The sequence below is a fragment of the Buteo buteo genome, chromosome 2 (genome assembly GCF_964188355.1).
Source record: "Buteo buteo chromosome 2, bButBut1.hap1.1, whole genome shotgun sequence".
NCBI lineage: Eukaryota > Metazoa > Chordata > Aves > Accipitriformes > Accipitridae > Buteo > Buteo buteo.
Window position 1 is genome coordinate 70,637,233 of NC_134172.1, and position 19,688 is coordinate 70,656,920.

The 19,688-nt window shown below is 50.0% G+C and overlaps 1 protein-coding gene across 1 annotated transcript in view; it reads right to left on the minus strand.

Moving 5' to 3' along the window:
- Positions 1-737: 737 nt before the first annotated feature.
- The window catches only part of B4GALT5 (beta-1,4-galactosyltransferase 5), a 39,742-nt gene continuing 20,791 nt past the window's right edge, over positions 738-19,688 (minus strand). The window contains exons 2-9 of the mRNA XM_075019049.1: positions 14,703-14,837; positions 10,207-10,320; positions 9,270-9,394; positions 8,452-8,568; positions 7,441-7,628; positions 7,089-7,211; positions 6,470-6,571; positions 738-3,892 (exon numbers count right to left, since the gene is read on the minus strand). Of these exons, the coding sequence (XP_074875150.1) occupies positions 3,745-3,892; positions 6,470-6,571; positions 7,089-7,211; positions 7,441-7,628; positions 8,452-8,568; positions 9,270-9,394; positions 10,207-10,320; positions 14,703-14,837 (1,052 nt within the window). The 3' untranslated portion in view covers positions 738-3,744. The remainder of the gene's footprint in view (positions 3,893-6,469; positions 6,572-7,088; positions 7,212-7,440; positions 7,629-8,451; positions 8,569-9,269; positions 9,395-10,206; positions 10,321-14,702; positions 14,838-19,688) is intronic.

A 19,688-nucleotide genomic window follows, 5' to 3' on the forward strand; every position in this document is an offset into this window, starting at 1 on the left:
CACGGGCTGGAGGCTTCCCTGCCCTTCTCATTTTTCCTGTGTTAAGGGCAACCCCAAATTTCTACGTGCGCATCCATCTCCTCCAGCCCCTGCCCAGCCACTGCAGGCGTGATGCAGGCAATGAAACCCTTACAGCTGGGCGACCCATGGAGGAACACAGCTGTAGGGTTCCCCCCCAAAACTGAGGTCAGGGACTCCCACTGGAGCACAGCCAGAAGCGAGAGGCTCCCACCCTTGCTCCTGCAAAGCCCAGGGGGATGCGAGGCCGTCGTCCCCGGGTGGGTGGCAGCAGCTGGAAGGAGCCTGCCACCCTGCAGGCTCCAGCCGAACACCGTGGGTGGGAGGAAGCTTCCCAGAAGATGGAGAGCTAAATAAAGGCAAGGCCTGGAACAACCCAGGGCTGCCAGCTATTTATTCTAGCATGCCTGTATGCTGCATGAAAGATATTTTAAAGCTGCTGCAAGGAAGCTTGTCTGTCTGCCTGGGTTTGTTGATCAAAAAAATCAAATTACTAACCCTCATCACCATCATTTCCGAGCCCTGCACCAGCTTCAGCCAAGTATCTTCCTAAACCCACCTGCCCGAAAGCAGCCAGCCCCTCCATCAGTACTACACTGAAGCAGATGCTTGGAAAAAAGGCTTTAGCATATACACAGTAGTAAAAGCTTGGGGAGCATCCCTATCCTACACTCAATTTACTTCTGGCCAGCCCTAATGAGAAATTTCTGATCAGCCTTCAGCATCCAGGGCTCACCCTTTGCCACTCATTAACTCTCATAAGCACTTACCGCTCTGGGCTTACAGATCTCACCTCCTATTAAAAAAAAAAAGCACATGCCAACCTCATATAAAAAAAGCAACCACTGCAGTCTTTGTTCTTGAATATGTATTTTTTACTGAAAAAATCATTCATAAATTAACAAATACAAAAATGTACAAACACATGGGTAAATAAATGTAATGACACAAAGGATTGCTTTGCTGAGAAGTGTGTGTGTGTTTTAAAACACTAGTCTTCAGTGCAAAAATGTCCCCCTGGCACCTCTTAAAAACATAACAGTAAGCTCAAAAGCCATGATGATGGAAATCTACTTTAAAGTTTAAAGCCACTTCTGATGGTGAGCAACCCAAAGCACGTGGCTGTTGCTCAGACAGTACCTCCCTTAGAGAAGCAGAGCTTTACAGATAATTAACTGTCAATAAATAGTTTTGCATTTAAAAAAAAAAAAATCAGCATCAAACAGGACCTGCCCTCCAGTGGGGCAGACCAACGGTGTTGACATGGAAGGGGCGAGCAAGTGGCCTTGTTGAATTTCAGCTGCCAGAATATGTACAGGTTCTCCTTAATATGAGAATTTTTACACCATAATAGCACATGCGCTTGACAGTATGTTTTTAACAGTTACATTTACTATACAGTATTTGACATAGCTGCTAAGATTAACAGTGCACATTTTCAGATATTCCACATTTTAAAAAGGGAAAAAAATTTCAACGTGATTAGAACAAAGGAACTATGAAGAGGGGTGCTGCTGGGGGGGGGTGTGTGGACCCTTTTGTGCCAACCATAGAGTGCATTTCTGAACAGAGGTAACGACTTTTTGTTCAACACAAGGTGCGATGGGTGTCAGGTACACATCGAAGGCTGAGGATCCCAACTAAGGTAGTTTAACACCTACTCACACACACATGCATGATTCCTGGGGTAGTGAACTTGGACTAGTTGAAATACATTCCTTGTTTGAAGCACCATTAAACAAAGACAGATTTCTAGCAAGGTCTCAAGATGAAAGAAAAGAGGGGCAGGGCAACACAGGTTCAGCATCTGAAAAGGGTCCACATGAATTAGAGATCGAGATTCAGAAGCAAAAGTCTTTATTGCTATATGCGCCGTAAAAAGCAAATCCTCACCTCTGCCTATAAATAACCCAGTTGAATCCCCTTGGGAAGCGAGTTTAAAGCACATGTAAGTTCAATGACTTTAAACCTAAGTTACAAACTTATCAGCGCTTTTCAAGGGCAGGCTCGCTGTCCTCTCATACCGGCCGATAAGATCTACACAAGAACTCGTGTTTTCTAAACTAACATTTTCTGGATACAGGTTAGGAATGCCCTGGGCAGTCACACCCACAACAGATGTGTATGGGGATCATATGTCCACGGAACCAAGAAAACAATGTAAACCATGAGTAGTTAAGGAAACTGAAGGCAAACAACGCAATAAAAAGAAAGTTAAAGTACTTCAGAGGTTAAGTACCCACTGTTGTTATGTATAAATACAAATTAAAAAGCAACCCCCAATGTATTTACTTTTAAGTCGGAGAGGTCCAGTAAAAGTGACTGTGTTGGTGCCGCGTAAGGACTGGATTGAGTGTCGGTGGGGAGGAGAGCCCAGCACCCAGCCTGCCCACAGCAGCTGTGGGGAAGGGGCACTCCAGTTTGGATGGGGTGTTGGACCAAGCTTTCTGGTTCTCAGTCCTCATGTTTTCATGAGCTTGATTCATGCGTCCTTCATTTCTCTCACTAACCTGTGACAACCTGCCCCACCAGCTGTGCCTGTGCAAGTGCTGCCAAGTGCCAACGGTGATAACGAAGTGCACTACCCGGCTCTGACAACACTTCAGTGTGCTGCTAGATTTACACAATAAATACAACTAAAACAACCTCCCAAACTGTACCATCCCATTATAGGAGTGACGGCAGGGTGCTGCCGGTCCAGGGCGGGCTTGGTGCGGCCAGCTGCCCCATCCCAAGGGCAGCACGTGGGCAGGACTGATGCGAGCTCTTGAGCAATCCGCCAAGCTCACGCTTGTCATCAGTGGGATAGAGAGCAACAGGAAAGGGACTTTATTCCATATGGCTTTTGGATTCATTTGCACATCATGTTGCAAAAGTGACAGAAAGGGGAGTTTTTTCATAAATATTCCCATTTCCTCACTCTCCCTGGAAAAAGCCACCCCTGTGGTTCCTGGAATGAGCGATGATACAGCTGTATTTCTCAACCACTACATTGGAAAGTTCAGGGCCCTGTCCCACAGACATTTCTGCATATGCACAGCTTAAGTCATGCAAGCAGTCTCACTGGCTTAAAAGGGAACACCTTGCACAAGTACAGTGATGCACACACAAGTGTTTACAGAATTCAGGACTAAAATGAGTGACTGTATGTAAACGTCTAGCTTGGATTTGAGCCATAGGAGAAAAATAAAAAGGGGCAATTTACACAGCATATTTACACTTACACTTCTTTAAGAAGCGAATCTGTTGTATATACTTCAAGCAGGTCATTTAAAAAACTGCACAGACATAGAAGAACGGTATCAGAAGTCATTTGATCTCCCACCAGGGCAGTTGCCGACTGAATCGCTCCCGACGTTCGCCGCCGAGAAGCCAGAGTCCCTCAGCTTGAGCTGCTTCCCAGAGGAGAAAGCGCATCCGAGGCGAGTCCCAGTGCCAGAGATTGCTGGAGGAGGAATGTGGAGACAAGAGCAGCAGGTCGAACCATTGTCCTGAAACCCAGAAAGCAAGTGGCAGAAAAAAGAAAGAGACTGCTGAGCTCACTGCACGAGTATCGGGCTGGATTGGTACAGCTAGGGCAATTTGTGCGTGCACTTTCAGCCTTATTCTCCAAAATACTGTGATCCTTCATTAGACAAAGTGTTGCTTGTCCTCGATAACCCTTGGAAAAGAAAGTCTAGCGTGATGCTTTCTTGGTGAAGGGCAGAGCAAAGTTATTTTTTCCTCTTAATATTCGGTCACCAGAGCCAGCTCCGGTGTCAGGTTAACAGTGATGTTCTTATACAAGGCGTCATACGTGACGTTTGGAAAGTAGTTCAAGTTATTGAGGCCGTCCAGGGCTTGCCTTTCTTTCGACTTCCTCAGCAAGGCATACCTGTGCAATGAGAACCAGAGGCCAGAGTCACTTCCACATATCCCACAGAGTTCTGCAAAGTCCTCCCAATGCTACTAAAACACATTAAAATGGTGAGTCCCAGCAGCAGCTACAAAACAACGAACTTCCGAACCCTTAATAAAGATAACCATCACATTTTCTATATTCTATATTGGTAAATATCCCAAACTTTAGAAAAGTACAGTCCATCACCTGATGAAGAGCAAAATGCTCTCTGTGCCACCAGCAAGCACTCAGCTGTCAAAAAACCCTGTAACTCCTGCCTGAACCCTGCGAGACCCATTCCCAGGAGGGGGTTGAGCTCAGGGGTTCCTGCCAAGCCCTCACCAGCCAAAACATCCCAGAGAAAAGCAGATGATGGGTGATGTGGTCCTTTCCATTTTTAAGAAACTAGACCACAAAAAAGAGCAGAACTAAATTATTTTAGTCCGAAGGCTGGGGGATAAGGAAGTAGAACTGTAAAAATGATGTTTTGGGGAAGGAAATAGCAGCTGGTGCACAAAAATAGCCTCAATCAAATTTAGGGGCAGCATGATAATATCTAACATATAAGGGTGGGAAGGAAAAAAAAAGAAATAAGCAGAAACATCTCAGCAGGACAGGACACTGACTTTCTGCACCACAGTGCTGGGGGCCTGGCAGCACCAGGGCGAGTGGGAGCTGGGCTGAGACCTGGGGACAGAAAAAGCACCAGGTAAGGGACGTGCTGGGAGGAAGATGCTGGGTGAGAGCAAAGAGAAAAGGGCCAAAGCTGGTTTCAAAGAGGTCACAGCATCAGAACATGGGCAGGACACTTAGCGTCTTGACAAACACTTTCCTTCTCCACAGTGAGAAGTGTTGGGTCGCCCTGCTCCCTGCTCGGGTGGGAGAAGCAGCAGGGCTTTCGGATAGCAGCAGTTATTACTTGCCTGTGGGTAAGTGCAGAGCAGAGGGAAGCAGAGGCAGGACACAGAACAAATCTATTGCTAAGCCTCGCCTAGGCTGGAGTCAGGCTCCAGACACAGCAGTGGAGACAGGAGCGCTCAGCAGCAGGGTACCAGCCTCACTGGGGTGAACCACTGCCTTGGCCATCTTCGCAGATCCCCCTCCCGCAGTACTGCCCCACAGCTCCTGCTGACACTGAACCAGGGCTCCTGGCTGGGGCCAGGAGACGACCAGGGAAGCATTAGGAACAAGAGCTCAATCCCACTGCACTGCCAGCCTTCCACACTTCAAGGGTTTAACTAAATATGGCTTTTTAAGCCAAAACCAACTTTTTTTTTCAAGAATGGAACAAAAGAAGCATCTCTTACTGGCTGCATTCTGTCTGGCAGGTTAATGAAAGCTAGAGCTGAAGATGACATAACCTCAAACGGAAACTCCCCCAAAAATCAGTCTTCTGTAAAAAGAGGACCAGCAGATAGCTCAAACGGTATCTGCAACATAAACCCTCCTTACTGCCTTTTCTGCCAGCAGTGGCCAGGAGCCCTTCTGCAGAACAGAGCTTGCACTGTCCAGTAGCTCATCACTTATAAGTGTTAATTCCTGCAGTTGTTTGTGAAAAAGGTATTTCTTCAGTTTTCTGTTGCATAGTTTTCAGAGGACTCAAACTCCACCAAGGTCCCCAGGCAAAAGCATTCAACCAACCTTCGTACTCTCCGACACGACCCTGGCTCCTGGACAAAGGGGTCAGAGCCCTCCTGGAAAGCTCCAGGGAGAATTTAGCTTTTTGAGAAAAAAAAGACAAAATGTTCATGCAGTACTTGTGCTCCTTAGGTACAGGGCACAGTTACTGCTCCTGATGGATTTCCAATGTCTCACAAGAGAGCAAACCCTGAATTCAGGGACTCTGTACACTCACCCTAGTTTGGGACCAAGAGGCAAGAACAGAAGAATGGAGAGGGGTGAGCTGCTCCATCTCAGTGCTGTGGTGGTGGAAGTGTGCTGGAGCTGTTGCCATCTCCTTGTTTGCACATACCATCACAGGATGAAACCAGTACGAGTGTCATTCTCCAACTCAAACCACTCAACACTGTCCACTACCAAAGAACAACACTGCAGGGGGACATTGCTTTTGCAACAGCTACTGCCTTCATAGTGCAAACCCAGGGTGTTGCTACTGGACTTTGTTAGTGCTCCCAGGGATACCTGATGCTTCAGCAGCCACACAGCAGGAGAGTCCCTGCTGTCTTTTGCAGGCTGAGCAATGCCTCCTTCAACGCTTAGATCAGGCTCTTCTAGAAACACAGAAGCTTCTCTGACATCTGGCATTAGCCACCCCTTTGGGAACAACCCCCTGGAGACACAGTACAGGCCCCCAGCCTGCTGCACTGACAACCCTCTCTTTTGGGTGGCATCCAAGCAGCTACAACCACAAAGCAAGGACCCCTTGTCATAGGGATGCGGGGTATAAAACATAGGGATGGAGGAATTCAGGCAGTGCTTTGCCTCCATCTCCCGACAGTTAGTTTCCTTCATGAGTTAAGGCTGTTACTGCCCTCAGAAAGCTGCATGGAGCCTTGTACATGGTACAGACTTGTAAAGAGCTTTGGAATTCTTAAAAAAAAAATTACTTGCCTTCCTAGGAACTGCACTTCTCCCCGATGATGGTGGGGAATTGATTTGTATTTCCCTGTGTCTCCTTCTGGTCGAGTCACTGAGTAGCCTGCGTACTGCACTCTGCATTAGAAAGGGAAGAAATAAAATAAACAAAAAAAAATTTCAATTACTGCATTTGCTGTGCTGTCAGCACTTGCCAGGGCTGCCCAGTTAGCACGCTTGGGGCTCCAACAGCAGCTTTGCCTTTCCACCCAGCAGATAAGCTATGCAAACCTACCCACTCCAGCCTGGGCTCTGGGCACGTCACACAGCATTTGGCACCTCAAGGCTTCAGCTCAGCCGAGATCAGTTTGAGCTCAGCAGCATGCGATATTGCACACAGAGCCAATAATCTCCCAACTAGCACTTCTCTGTTTGCTTTCAACCTACTGCCTGCAAAGGCTGCAGCGGCCCCCATTTCCACCGAGCCACCGCAGCCAGGCTGGCTCTTCCCCAGCCCTGGCGAAATGGGCACAGCAAGCCCAGCGCCGGCTGCAGAGGTGACAACACTTCCCCCCCAGCAGCACATGCAAAACTTGGCTGGCAGAACCACCATCAGAAGCAGAGTTCAGGGATGCTGGCTGAGCTGAGCCCATACCTGTTCCAGAGATCATCGTCTTCGCCGCCCCAGCCCCAGAAGGCATTAGGGAAACCGTTGATCTTCTGAAACTGCTCGACAGTCAGGCCACTCACCCCACCAAAGAACTCATTGTAAGGGAGCCTAAGTGGAGAAAAGGGGTTAAGGCAGAGCCCACCAGCGCTGCAGCTCTCCCACCTGCAATGGGGAAAGCCTGAGCTGTGAGGATGCTTTCTTCTATTTCCCTCTCATGTTCACTTTGCACAAAGCCTGAGAAGCAAACCAAGATTCATCTTCCGCACTTAAAAAAAAAATAAAATCTAACACTGCCTCCTTAGCTATTATGGTAGTGGGGAGGAAGAACAGTGCTTACAGATACATGTACTTATCCAGCTTGGCTGCAAAGTGCCTCGGCATCTGTCCGCACCCATAATAGTTACGGTCATTTTCTGGTATGTGGTCCACATCATGAAAGATGAGACAGTCCCAGTCCAAGTCCTTCATTGCTTCCCGAAAGCCAACATTGAAGAGCATGGCACGGTTAAAGGGTTGGTTTCCAGCCTAGGAGGGAGAAAGTTCCTTCTCAAGGGGAGCCCCATGCAGCTTGTGCTCCACGTGTGCATTCTCAGTCTTGTCTAGAAAACTGTGGAGGGCAACCAGCTCCCACATCAGTGCCATGAAAGGAAATTATGTATTGGAACAGACAGACTAGCAAGATCAGACAAGACTTAAATATTCAATTTACAGTGCAGGAGCAAAAATAAGGATGCTAAAGTCTTACTCAGACACTTAAAAACCAAAATTTTCATCAGTCTTTTTAAGATAGAGCTAAATATGGAGGTACATTTACTGGGTGGATGAAGTCAGATAGCTTAAGTGACAGGTTCACATACATATCAAATGACAGTTATGTTCTACATTCATGAAAGTCTTCCAGATAGCGCCCAGACAAGAAACGCATAACTCTGCTCAGGCCATTCCTGTGCCTGGGGTGCACGCCCCAGAACTACTAGAGATAAACAAAATAACACAGCATTATTTAAACTGCAATACCTGGTTCAAAGTTGCCTTTTTTTAAAATATCTCCTCCAATACAGGATTTTTAAAGAAAAAAAAAAGCCTTGAATGTCCACTTTATTTTTTAGTTAAAACCAGTCACTTTGGAGCACATCTCTTAGCTGTGCCACTTTTAGGCAGAATAGGGGAACCTACACATTGCAATGTGAACCCTAAACCTGCCAAAGGTTAAATGGTGTCATCTGGCAGGTAAACTCCTTGGGACACAGCGCAGAGCTACACTTGCAGCTTTGGCAGACACACACTTTTAGCGCAGCACATCCATGCCCCAGCGGCTGCCACCCCAACCGCCCCAGGGCTCACTCACTTGTTCCACAACATAAAAGGCGAACTGTAAACGTTGCCGCTGCAGCATGGGAATAAGGTGTCTGAAGAGGACAGGAAGATGCTCGTATCGATTGCGGAATGGGATCAGGATCGCCACCTGACAAGGAGAGGACATGGCTCTTACCGCACTGCACCAGCGGCTCCTGCTACCACCAACCCCCAGGCTGGGGAGCAGGACTGGCTGGTATGGCGTTATAGGAGGAAGAAGAGCACCAAACATGGTGTCTCAGCTCTCCCACGTACGGCTGAAACCCTTCCGACACCCACAATGTGGATTTCCTATTTACTTTTGGGGGAATTGTTGCTTTGGGGAAATTCAACGTAACCTCGAGCAGGAGGGAGACCCACAGCCCCCCTCCACTGCCTCTGCCTGGCACTGGGGACAGCAGGAGTGGGGCCAGGCAACTGCTACCACACTGCTCTAAGCCACCTCCCTCCGGGGACAGGAGTCCCCAGCAGTGCCACCTTGCCTCTCTGGGTCCCATCCTACCCCAGACAGGGCTGTGGGGGGAGTGGGAGGCTCAGCAGTGGGGAAGCAGGCAGGCAAGCTCACTGCCTGACTCCTTAGCAGTCCCTGCAGAAACTCAGAGCTGACTCACACATCACTAAAGCAGCCCTCGAGTTCAGCATTTCTTCCCCAGACACTGCAGCCCCACACTTCGGAGAACCTTATATTCATTACTCTGGAGCTGCAGCACATCAGAAACATTCCCGTTAATGTCTTCCCACCGTCCGCCTGGGACTCTCCGTCCCCCCACACTCGGCAAAGGACACAGGGCTGCCCAGCTCCCCGGTTACCTTCCAGCGAGGCAGGCAGTCGCTCGGCTTCCAGTGGCCTCCCAGCTTGATGGAAGGGTCTTTTGCGAAGAACTGGTGGATATCCTCCATTGTAATCTCGCTCATATTTACATCAATGGGGCCCTCTGCGGAGGCAGTGGGGAGAAGCAGAAGAGCGGGTCAGGAACCGCTGTGGTCCTGGGGCAGCTCGGGGCAGTGCTCTGCTGCATCCCTCCCTGCTGTCCCCAGTGCTGCACACAGGCAGTCCTTTCTTTTCCCCAAACACCAACAAAACTGATTAAGAAACGCTGCTGGCATGACTTGTAACACCTCCATCTCCTCAGCAGCTGGGCTCAGTTCAGCCTTTGTGGCCACCGTTGGATGTGGCTCTCCATCAGAGACCCCCACGATCTGGGGCACCCCTCTATTCCTCCATACAGGTTTCCAGCAGACAAAACCCCACACCTCAGCAGAGAGCTGTTTCCCCCTTTTAGGAAATATTTATCCCCCAAGCCCAATTTTCCACAGCAGTGTGTCTTTGGTGGAAGCACTTCTCCCAGCTGCAGCTCCCTTGGGGGGGTCCAGCCCGTCTCCCACACCAGCCCCTGCCCAGCTGTACCCGGCACAGCTCAGGGCTGGGACCCACCACTTCCTTCCCCTGGAAAAGAGCTGGCCGAGCCTTTTCACCGGCTCCCAGCACACAATCCCGCTTTTGTTTGTGTTTGCCAAGCGATGGGCTCCTGCTTCGGCAGGGAGACATGCCTCCAACATAGAAGGGATTAATTCGTGTGAGTGGGTAAACAATGATTTCCCAGGAGGCGATGAACAGCACTCCCATTCATCCCCAGGTGCCTGGCAGGGAAAGGTGCAATGCCGGTGAGCCAGGGAAGGCCACGATGTGCCCTCCAAAGCCACGGGGAGGAGGAGAGGGGCACGGGGCCATCGGGATGCTACTCACTCATAGAAGGGAGCCTCTCAGGACAGGTGTGGTTGGGGAAGTAGGTAAAGTCTTCAGGAAGAAACGTTGTGGCTTGCAGAAAGGTGTCATTGTGGTTTAGATCAAGAGGATAATCTGGGGAATGGGGAAGAAAAAAAAAAAAAGGAGAGAAAAGTTTACACTTGAGCTGCAGGTCTTTGTTGTTTCCAGCCACCTCCCAGTGCCACTGAGACCAGATTCCAAAGCCACCCATGGCTGAGGATGTCCCAAACAGGACGGGGGTGTCCCCATGCAGCATGAGCCATAGACTTGCAGCCCAGCTGGGTGCTCATCCCCATCCTGGGGCAGGTGGCTGCAGAAGCCCTGGCTGCCTTCAACAACGCCACGCCAAAGAAACCTTCACGTTTTCTGGCCAAAGGTAGAATTTTGAGTGTCACCTTTAGGTATCACAAACAGCTCAAAGCAAAGGAGCACATGGCGCTTGGAAGGAAAAGCTACTTAGCACTTTGTTCTTGAAGGACCACAGCCCAGCAAGAGGGGCCATGCTCCGCCAGCGGGTCCTTTCCTAATGGGCTCAGAGAGGGAAGTCCCCAGGCGGGTCCCAGTGCCAGCAAGGATTGCCAGTGCAGCAGGCCTGCACAGGGAAGTCCTGCTTCTTGTCCTCCTCAAAGGATCAATAAAAACTATCACATTACATGCAGCCTTTCCTCTGGTTTGCATCATGCAAAAGCAGAGGAGCCCCCATGCCCCAACAGTCGCAGCAGTGCCCGCCACAGCTCATTTCTCCAGCCGCCCCCATTCCCCTGCACCCTTTTACCTCCTGGGTAAAACCCCTCCAGCCTGCTACACCTGTAAAAACCTCCTTAAAACATCTACATAACCATGCACTTCTGCTTTCTACAGTAAAGTCACCAAGCATCTTCAGCCAAGCATGACCTTTATTTTAGGCGCTAGAAAAAGTTCCCTGCCTGTAGTAAGGCATCAGCTGCTACAGAAAGGTGCTGCCTCTCCACTTTCTCCGAGCATCAAATGTTTAGCAGAGGGTTGGCCTTTTGGTCCCAGAGCACCAGCACCAACCTTACACCCTAGAGGTCCTGGAAAGCGGGCATTTAGGGCTGAGCCACCCAGTCCCATCGCAGGCAGCTCCCGGGACTACCAGGACAAGAAGGAGGTCTCATCCTTTCCAATTACCTTATCATGCATGGGCATTCCTGCAGCAGTTAGCTGCAGAAGCACGCCATGGGGCTGACATTCACCATGCTGATTCAAAGCAAGAGCAGCCCTGATTTCTTATGAGCACAGTACAAACCAGCTGGTGTTCAGGCACCCAGGGACAAAAGAAGGTCTAGTGTCCCACCTGCCACCCCCAAAAACTGCCCAAGCAGCTCTGCAAAGCCTTGGACACAAGGGTCGCAGGTGATCCATCAGCAAAGTCGATTTACAGTAAGTAGCCAGATTTAAGTTATTTTACTGAACCCAGTTTGAAATTCAGATTTTTTTTTTTTAACCAGCAGCTATAACCTTTCAAATTAAGTATACATTTAGTTGCAAGAACATATTGATTGCAAAAAAGGTTTCACACATTTTATCCTAAGAGCAATTTAATAAACCCAGAATTACAGCGTAGCAAAGTGAATGAATCTGCTAAGATTAAGAGTTAAGAATTTAAGTCATATTTAAGGATAGGGACATTTAAGTAATTGCATAGGCACAGTATATTCTGCATAGCAGAAAGGCTGCATCTAATAACCACATTAATGATATATCAAGAAAAAATAATCTAGTGACAATTTAATCTTTCAGAGCAAAGCAGGGAGCGTTGCCTTTACCTACAAGGTCAAACTCCTTCATTTAAATCAATTGGGACAAGTCATTGGTGGCCTGATATTTCAGCTTGCTTTATTGTGCTAGTACCTACCATCACATCATTAATACTGTTTACCTGCCCAAATAAGTGGTACCCAAACTATCTCAGACTCAAGACGGACCTGTAAACAGAACCTAAGGACTTTTCAAGTATGATAGATATTATTTTGGATGTTCAATACTGCTCTAAATTTTGATAACCAGATTCCCATTAAACTCCTATCACCAGAGTGCACACTTAATACTTAGTCCAGCTGACAATGCACGGTGAAGCTCAACTCCCCTTTGCATCCTTTGCATGAAGGGCTGCCTGTTTTGCTTGCAGAAGCACAGAATGGACCCTTCTTGGCTCACCAAACAGGAAACCTGTTATCGCATCTATTAGCAAATGCTGAAAAAGTTATAAATTACTTCCCCATTTTAATACAACACAAAAAAAGCTAAGGGCAAAGAATAAACGCAGATGGATGGGGACAAACACACTGTGCTTGCAGCAGACCACCCTGTGCTTGGTCACGTTGCTGTTCAGGGTGGGAGATTGCATTTTTTAAAGGAATTTACCCAGAAATTAAAGCCCCAGATCCCAGGAGGACACACACAAGACAGCACTGCACAAAGAACTGCTCCCCTCCCAGCCCCTTGCTGGGGCATGTGACGTGTGGGAGAGGCTGCAGCTCAGAAAGCATCAGCAGCCTCCTACTCCCCAGTGCTCCCATGCAGCTGGAGCAGGGGCAACCAGAAAGGGGCCAGAGGGTCTTCTACTACCCCAAATTGGTTTGTGACCTGTGCCAGCTCACCCCCCAGCAGCAGCATCCCTGCCCCTGCTCTGCCTGCCTCTCCTGGGAAGAGGGGAGGGGATGCAGGACGGGACACCCATTGCTGCCTGCGGGGTAGGACAGGGACAGGAGAGCCCGGGAGCTGCTCCCAGCAGCTCCAAGTCACAACTGGGACAGTCAAGGCCTTTGCTGGGTCCCTCCCTGCAGCTGCGTGAGGTGGGTTTGCTGTCCTGGCCATCACACTGATGCAGCAGCGTTGGGAGGATGCACTAACCAGGCAGTGCCACCCACCCCGATCCCACCAAGGTGCCCAAAAACAGAGTCGAGGAGGGAAGATACTGATCCCAGTGTTAATATAATCCTTGCGGCCACAGCGCCACACGCCTTCCAGATGTCACTGCCATCCGTCACGCATCTGCTTTGACCTGCCTGCCAGGGAAGGTCGCCCAAGGACGGTGCACAGCACTTGCATATGTTAAAACCGCCCTTGCGGCCAGAGGTCTTGGGGCAGGGGGGGTATCAACCCACGCCTGCGGAGCTGGGACGGACCTGAGGCCCGAGCAAAGCCACTTATTTTGGTAGCAGCACTACCGGTATTGCCGACGCTAAAGCGATAACCGTTTCCCTTGTCTGCTGCAGGAGCACACAGCAGATTTTCAGAGGGCTCAGAGCCCCGGGAGCAAGGATCGCAGCGGGACAGAGGCTTGCATCGCCGCAAGCAGCAGCGGATCCATTCCTCTCGGGGGATCAGCTACTTCCTCACCCTGCGTCTGCTTTACTCGATGCTTCCAGTCTTAAAAATAGCCTGGGCTGGCAGCCCTGGCCAGCTTTGGTGGGGAGAGGAGGTGACCTGGGGCATCAATCTCTTGTGGAAGTTGCTAATTCCCCTCCCATGCCCATTCCCGGTCAGAGTATAGCCGAACTGGTGGTCGCATCACCCACTCCTCAGCGGGCTGGGAGGCAAGGACACAGCTTGTATTTTTTATTAACAAGGAAATAATCTTGCCTTGTAAAACAATCAGCCCTCACAGAGGAGCCGAGCAAAGCTCCCCAGCACCGCTGCAGCCGGAGGCCAATCGCACCAGCGTGAGGCACCAGTGACATGTCAAGAGGGAAGGTACATGCTCGGTGTCACACCAGCCCAAAGGCAACGCCTCATCCTGGCTCACACACAGCCACGTGCATTTATGCTTCGCTGTACCATATTTACACCAAAACTTGCAACCCTGTTATCAGCTTTATATTACGGATGATGAACAGCCTGGGAGTGGGAGCCTGTGACTCTGCTGCCTGCGTTCTGCCCAAAGTTCAATATATTATTTGTGGCAGATCTCCAGCCAAGTCATCTCAGTTCATCCTTGCATGGGAAGAGTGAAGCTTATAAGCACAGGCTCCTCCACGTGCACAGAGCCAGGGCTCTGCACGCACATGTGCCTGAGAAGTCGTTTTTTTAAAAATGAAACCTGATCCTTACACTGAATTTGAAAGCATTTACTCTCACACTGGTTGAAGCTAAGAAGTTGAATTCCTGGAAAGCAAAAAGGTTTTTGGCTCAACATCCCATCATTTGAGACCTTTCAAAATTTTCACCCCTTATACAAGTTTGAAGCATTTGAGTTTTTTATATATAAAAAAATATAATTTTTATATATATAGTGTACATATATACACAGTAATTCTATATATAAAGATGTATTGTACGTTATATATAATATTATTTATATATATAAAAAGTAGAAAGAAGCCAATTAATCAATGTTCCCACCCTGCATTTACCAGCATAAATTAATTCCTTCAAGCGAGAGTGGTTCAGGTCAACTCAATTTCCAATGGAAATGGAACCTTTGATCAAAATGACAATTATTCAAGAAATACCTGAGTCGTTCACACTGCTGTTCCTCTTGGCATAGGCACTGCGGACCACCTGCTCGTACACCTGAGCTCCTATTGTTCGCATGTTTTCACGAATCATGATGCCTTGGGCTTGCATCATGAAGAGGTAGGTGTTCACTGCAAGGGAGAAAAAAAAGGAATATTTACATGAGCACCAGCTTTTGTAGGAAAGAGAAATAGGAGTCTTTTGGAACCATTCCCAGCCTTCTGCTTGATTTCAGCTCCCTCCTGCCAGGAGGATCCCTGGGTCACACGTGCCTCAGTTGCCCGACAGGAGCTGGGAAGGGCACAGAGTCGGGAAGCGGAGGCGTAAGGCACGTTTGGAAATCTGGCTTGTTAATAAGGGGGGAGCGCACCCAGCTACACCTGACAATGCAGACTGTAATGCAGCATTGCAGCTTAAACAACAGTACCTTTTGCTGCTTAAGTAGGGAGGTTTAATTAGGAAATATCACTGTAACAGGAAACTAAGCTGCATACCTGGAGAAGGGCATTTGTTCCTAGACTGCACCACCAAAGGTTGACACCTGCTTGGCAGAGGTACCTCAGTGGGCACCACAAAAAAAAAATCCCACTGCCAGTCTCTGAGCCCACTGGCAATCCGTACATCCCAGAGCAGGCAGCATTTTGCAGCACAAGCCCCCTGGGTCCTCAGGGCCAGCTCCCCCCAGCCACGTTTCTTTCCCCCCCCCTTTCCCACTGACCCCATGCCCTGGCACTGCTCAGGCTGAGCCTGCTTAAGTTTTGGTTTAAGCTGACACCTGGGACTGGCAGGGACGAGCCCCAAAGCAAAAAAGCAGCAGGCACAGCCCTGCGTCACCAGCCGTGCCCGCAGGACGGCCACCCGTGGGGACGGCAGGACGGCCACCACGCGTGCCACAGCACCCCTCTGCATCGCAGTGCCAGTCACAGACAGCCCCACTGCAGTGAAGTTTTAAGCTTAAGAATGAAGGGGGGAAAAAAAAAATCTTTATTTGAAAATATGGAGGAGGGGAGATCTAGAAGGCCAATTCTGCACTAGTAATTAAAAAAAACAGGTCAAAAGACACTCCAGGAAGGATGAAGAGGGCACCAGGCCAAGGAAACAACAGAGACCCTGCATAGAGGGGGGCAGTAACTGATGAAATGTCACCAGGAAACGTCCATAACAGTTTGTTTTCTACAGCAGCGTATCGCAAGCTGTAATAGCTCAAAACTAGCAGCTGCCAGTGCCAGGAAGGTACAGTCATCGCTGCAGTGACCAGGAGCACAGATTAGATAGGGCACCCCGGAGACGGCACTGCTATTGGAAAGCAAGGGTGTTCCCCCCCTGCCCTCCCCAACCACCGGTCTCCCTGCCCCCCTTTCCCCTTTCACACTCACAGATCAAGTCAGCCTCCAGAAAGGCTGCCCAGATGCATTTCCCAATCCCTACCATATTTCGTTTTCACCCAACTAAGTAAATATTTGAAAGTGCAATGGAGCCCCGCACCATGCCCAGAGCTCCCAGTGCCATGCCTGGGGCTGCCTGCGCCCAGCCTGTCTCCAAGCCATGGGAAATCATCAGATTTTCAGCAAGATGGGGGTCAGCTGCATTAAGTGCTCGGCAACCAAATGGCTTGAAATGCAATTTTAAATGCCCGTTTCCAGCCCCTCCTTTCCCATACACGTACCCTTTGTGGTGCAGCCAGCAACGGCACGTTAAGCCAGCGGTTACGCCAGCAACAAGCGGGAGCTGCCTCAGCCAAAGCTGCACCCAAACCCTCTTTGCTCGCCCACCTCTTCAGGGCCAGCTCTGCCACCCAGAGCAACCGCCCGGTCGGTTAGTGACAGCTACAAAATAAACGTGTGCTCTGGTGCAGTTTCTTGGCAAGATACTCCTGTTGCAATGACAACGAGAGGCAGCAAGGGCTGCTCCTGCTCAGAAAGACAGGGAATTCGCTCTAGCAGATCCCCAGGGGGATAAGCCTCAAGGAAAAGCTGGCATTTTGATGTGGCACCACAGGCCAAAAACAAATGTAGCTGAAATTCCCCATGCAAAGCCTCACACTCAGCCCAAAACCTTCATATGCTCGCACGCATCTCCTACTCAGAGCTCAGCATGAAACCACACCACCTCCCAGCACCAGTGGTCCAGCCCCAGCATCCCTCCCCATCACAGTTCCAGCTTCGCCAGGCAGCTGCCAACCAGGACTTACAGAAATGGGAGTCCCTGGGGAAAAAAAATGTTAGCGGAAAGGGGCTATTCAGGATTAGTGGGGGCTATTCAGGGGTTAAGGGTGAATAAGCGCGCAATGCAATCAGGCTGGCATGGCCTTACGATCTAGGGCAGGATGCAGAGGGCAGCTCTAGACCGATCTGTGCATTGGCCTGGCAGAGGACAGCTCTCCCTGATAACCACAGCAAGATGGGAAAGTTGGGCAACTTCTCCCTCAGCTCACCAGCCCACATCCCAGCTCTGTCTCAACTGCAAAGGCAACATGCTAAGGGTTGATGCTTGGGGCATACAGCTCCTAAGGACACGTTTCTAACATCTTGCCCCAGTGACAGCATCCACCCCAAGCTGCAGGCAGAAGCACCGCAAGGCTCTACCAGGAGGCAGCACAAACCAACGCATCCAGCAACGTGAACAGCGTCCTCCAAAGCCAAGCAGGCACAGCAGAGCGTGGACTTGTAAGGGAGAGTGGCACAGCCTCACCTCAGCCATCAGCAAATAGCGAGGGTTAGAGATTGCCCAGCTCCCTTTCCAAAAACCCAAAAGGCTAATCAAGAGCCAGGGCGCAGCTCCTCTCCTCTTTGCACAGAGCAAAGGGTAGCTGAAGCCACTCGAGTCGAGATGTTTATCAGGACCAGGCTGTTGATAAGGGAAGCGGGGGCAGCAAGCTTGCACCTTCCATCGAGTTTGAGTCAGGGGCGAGGCGTAACTCACTGACGCCGAACGAGTAATTTCGCTTTCTGCTTCATTATGCCTTCTACGCACCGCATAAAGCAGAACCAGGTTTGGCGAAGCATGAAAGAGCCGGAGAGACAAACCGGCATCCAACCCCTGCTTAATTCGCGGGAGGTTTGTCGGGCGCCGTGAAAGCGCCGTTTGTTCCCGGCTCCCGCAGCGGGCAGAGGGAGCAGGGCCTCGCCACAGCCACATGACGCCGCTCGCCGGGTCGGACTCGCACCGAGCTGGAGCTGGAGCGGGAATCCTGAACAGACTGTCACTGCAGCCACCATCCCAGGGGAGCGCCAGCGCAAACAACACCAGCTTTGTTTAAGGCAGCAGTTGCCTTTTCGCATATTAACCCCTTTACTCGGAGGATTAAGGAGATACCTGGCCACAGATGGACTGGGCCATCGACGTGCCACGCGCCCAGAAGCAAAAACCCCCCTGCAACCATACCGACCCCAGCCCAGGGATGAGAACCCCTTCTCCTGCTCCCAAATGACCCACCACCGTGAGATAAGCTTCACAAACCCCGTGCTTATCCAGAACATGCAATTCATTCCAGTTAGAAAATCGGATTTAAAACACATTATTGAAAACATTTCACTCCCCATACCCACACGGTGCTTAAATTAGCTCCATGGGTCCTGGGTCTGGACCAACATTTGGGAATCGCTGTACCAAACTCAAGCCTCACTCCTCAGTTTACTTCGCTTTTGATGAGCAAATTGGCCACATGTTAAATGTATTGAGCTTCGCCTGGCTGACCCTAGAGAGCCAAGGGCCCCTGTACCCGAGAGAGAGCGTTTCCCAGAGCCGTAGTGCCAGGACCACCACCAGCAGAAGAAGGAGATGCTGAGCATCGCTGCCGCTGCCCTCTGCCGGGGGGGAACGTGCCCACACACACTCGCAGTGCGCTCGGCCTGAACCGGGGTTCAGCCATAAAGCAATTCTCCATGTTGCAAGATATTGCTAATCTAATCACATAGAATGATCTCAGAAATTACATTAGCCTTCTGCCTTTATTCCATTTGAGCATGAAGCACTTCAGACCACATACACGGAGTGATAACAGCCACTGAGCAGCAGGACAAGAACAGGAGAGGGATTTGAGCTGCTGTCAGGGGCAGGGGGTGGGGAGGGATGGGGAGATGCCCGTTTTCCTACAAATTTCCAGCAAACCCCCACTACCCACACAGAGCAAGCAAAAATTTAAGAATCCATTTGCCCAAATGACTGCCTTAAGATTATTCTTGTTAGTTTGTTTAAAGACAAGTCAACCCCACTGGGATTTAAACACGTGGAAACCAGGGTATCAGACCTATAGCTTGCCACCAGCTGGAGCAGTGGCACACGGCTGCACCCCAGGGCCAGCGCACCCCTGGGGATGCTGCACCCCAACCTCCCTGCTCACAAGCAACAGAAAGGGCAAGTGCTCGTCCAAGCCAGGAATGGATGCAACAACTTCAACCAGGGAGGTAAAGTCCAATTATATAAATGAGCACTGAAGGCTTCCTGTAATCATTTCTCTGTTGGTATTTTCGGAGCACTTCTAATCAAGAAACAGCTGACTCTCTCACGGAAAATTAATATCACCATGATGATATGTACTAGAAGAGGCAGCAGGGTAATTTGCTGCTCGGGAGTTGATTCAGAAGAGGTCTGAGCGTGATCCACACCAGCTAACCGACAAAGGAAGGGGACAGATCTGACACATCTTCCTCCTGACTCCAACACGCTTCCGCCGCCTGCGGAAAGGACCTTCCTCCAGCATCCCCTGACATGAGGGACGGCACGGTACTCCAAGCCCCATGCTGGGAGAGACAGCCGCCAGGGCTGGGGTCAGGAAGAGGGGCCAAGGCGGTTCACGGCCGCCCTGCACGACCACAGCAGTATCAGCACCCAGCATGGTGGCCAGGCTTTCCTGAGGAAGGAGCAGGTCTTCCTCTGCTTTTAGATTTAGGGCTTTCTGTCACATTCAGCATTTTTCCCAATTCATTAGTCCATCAGCACTACAGAAGAACAGAGGGGTTTGCCTGCGAGTTTATCGTGGT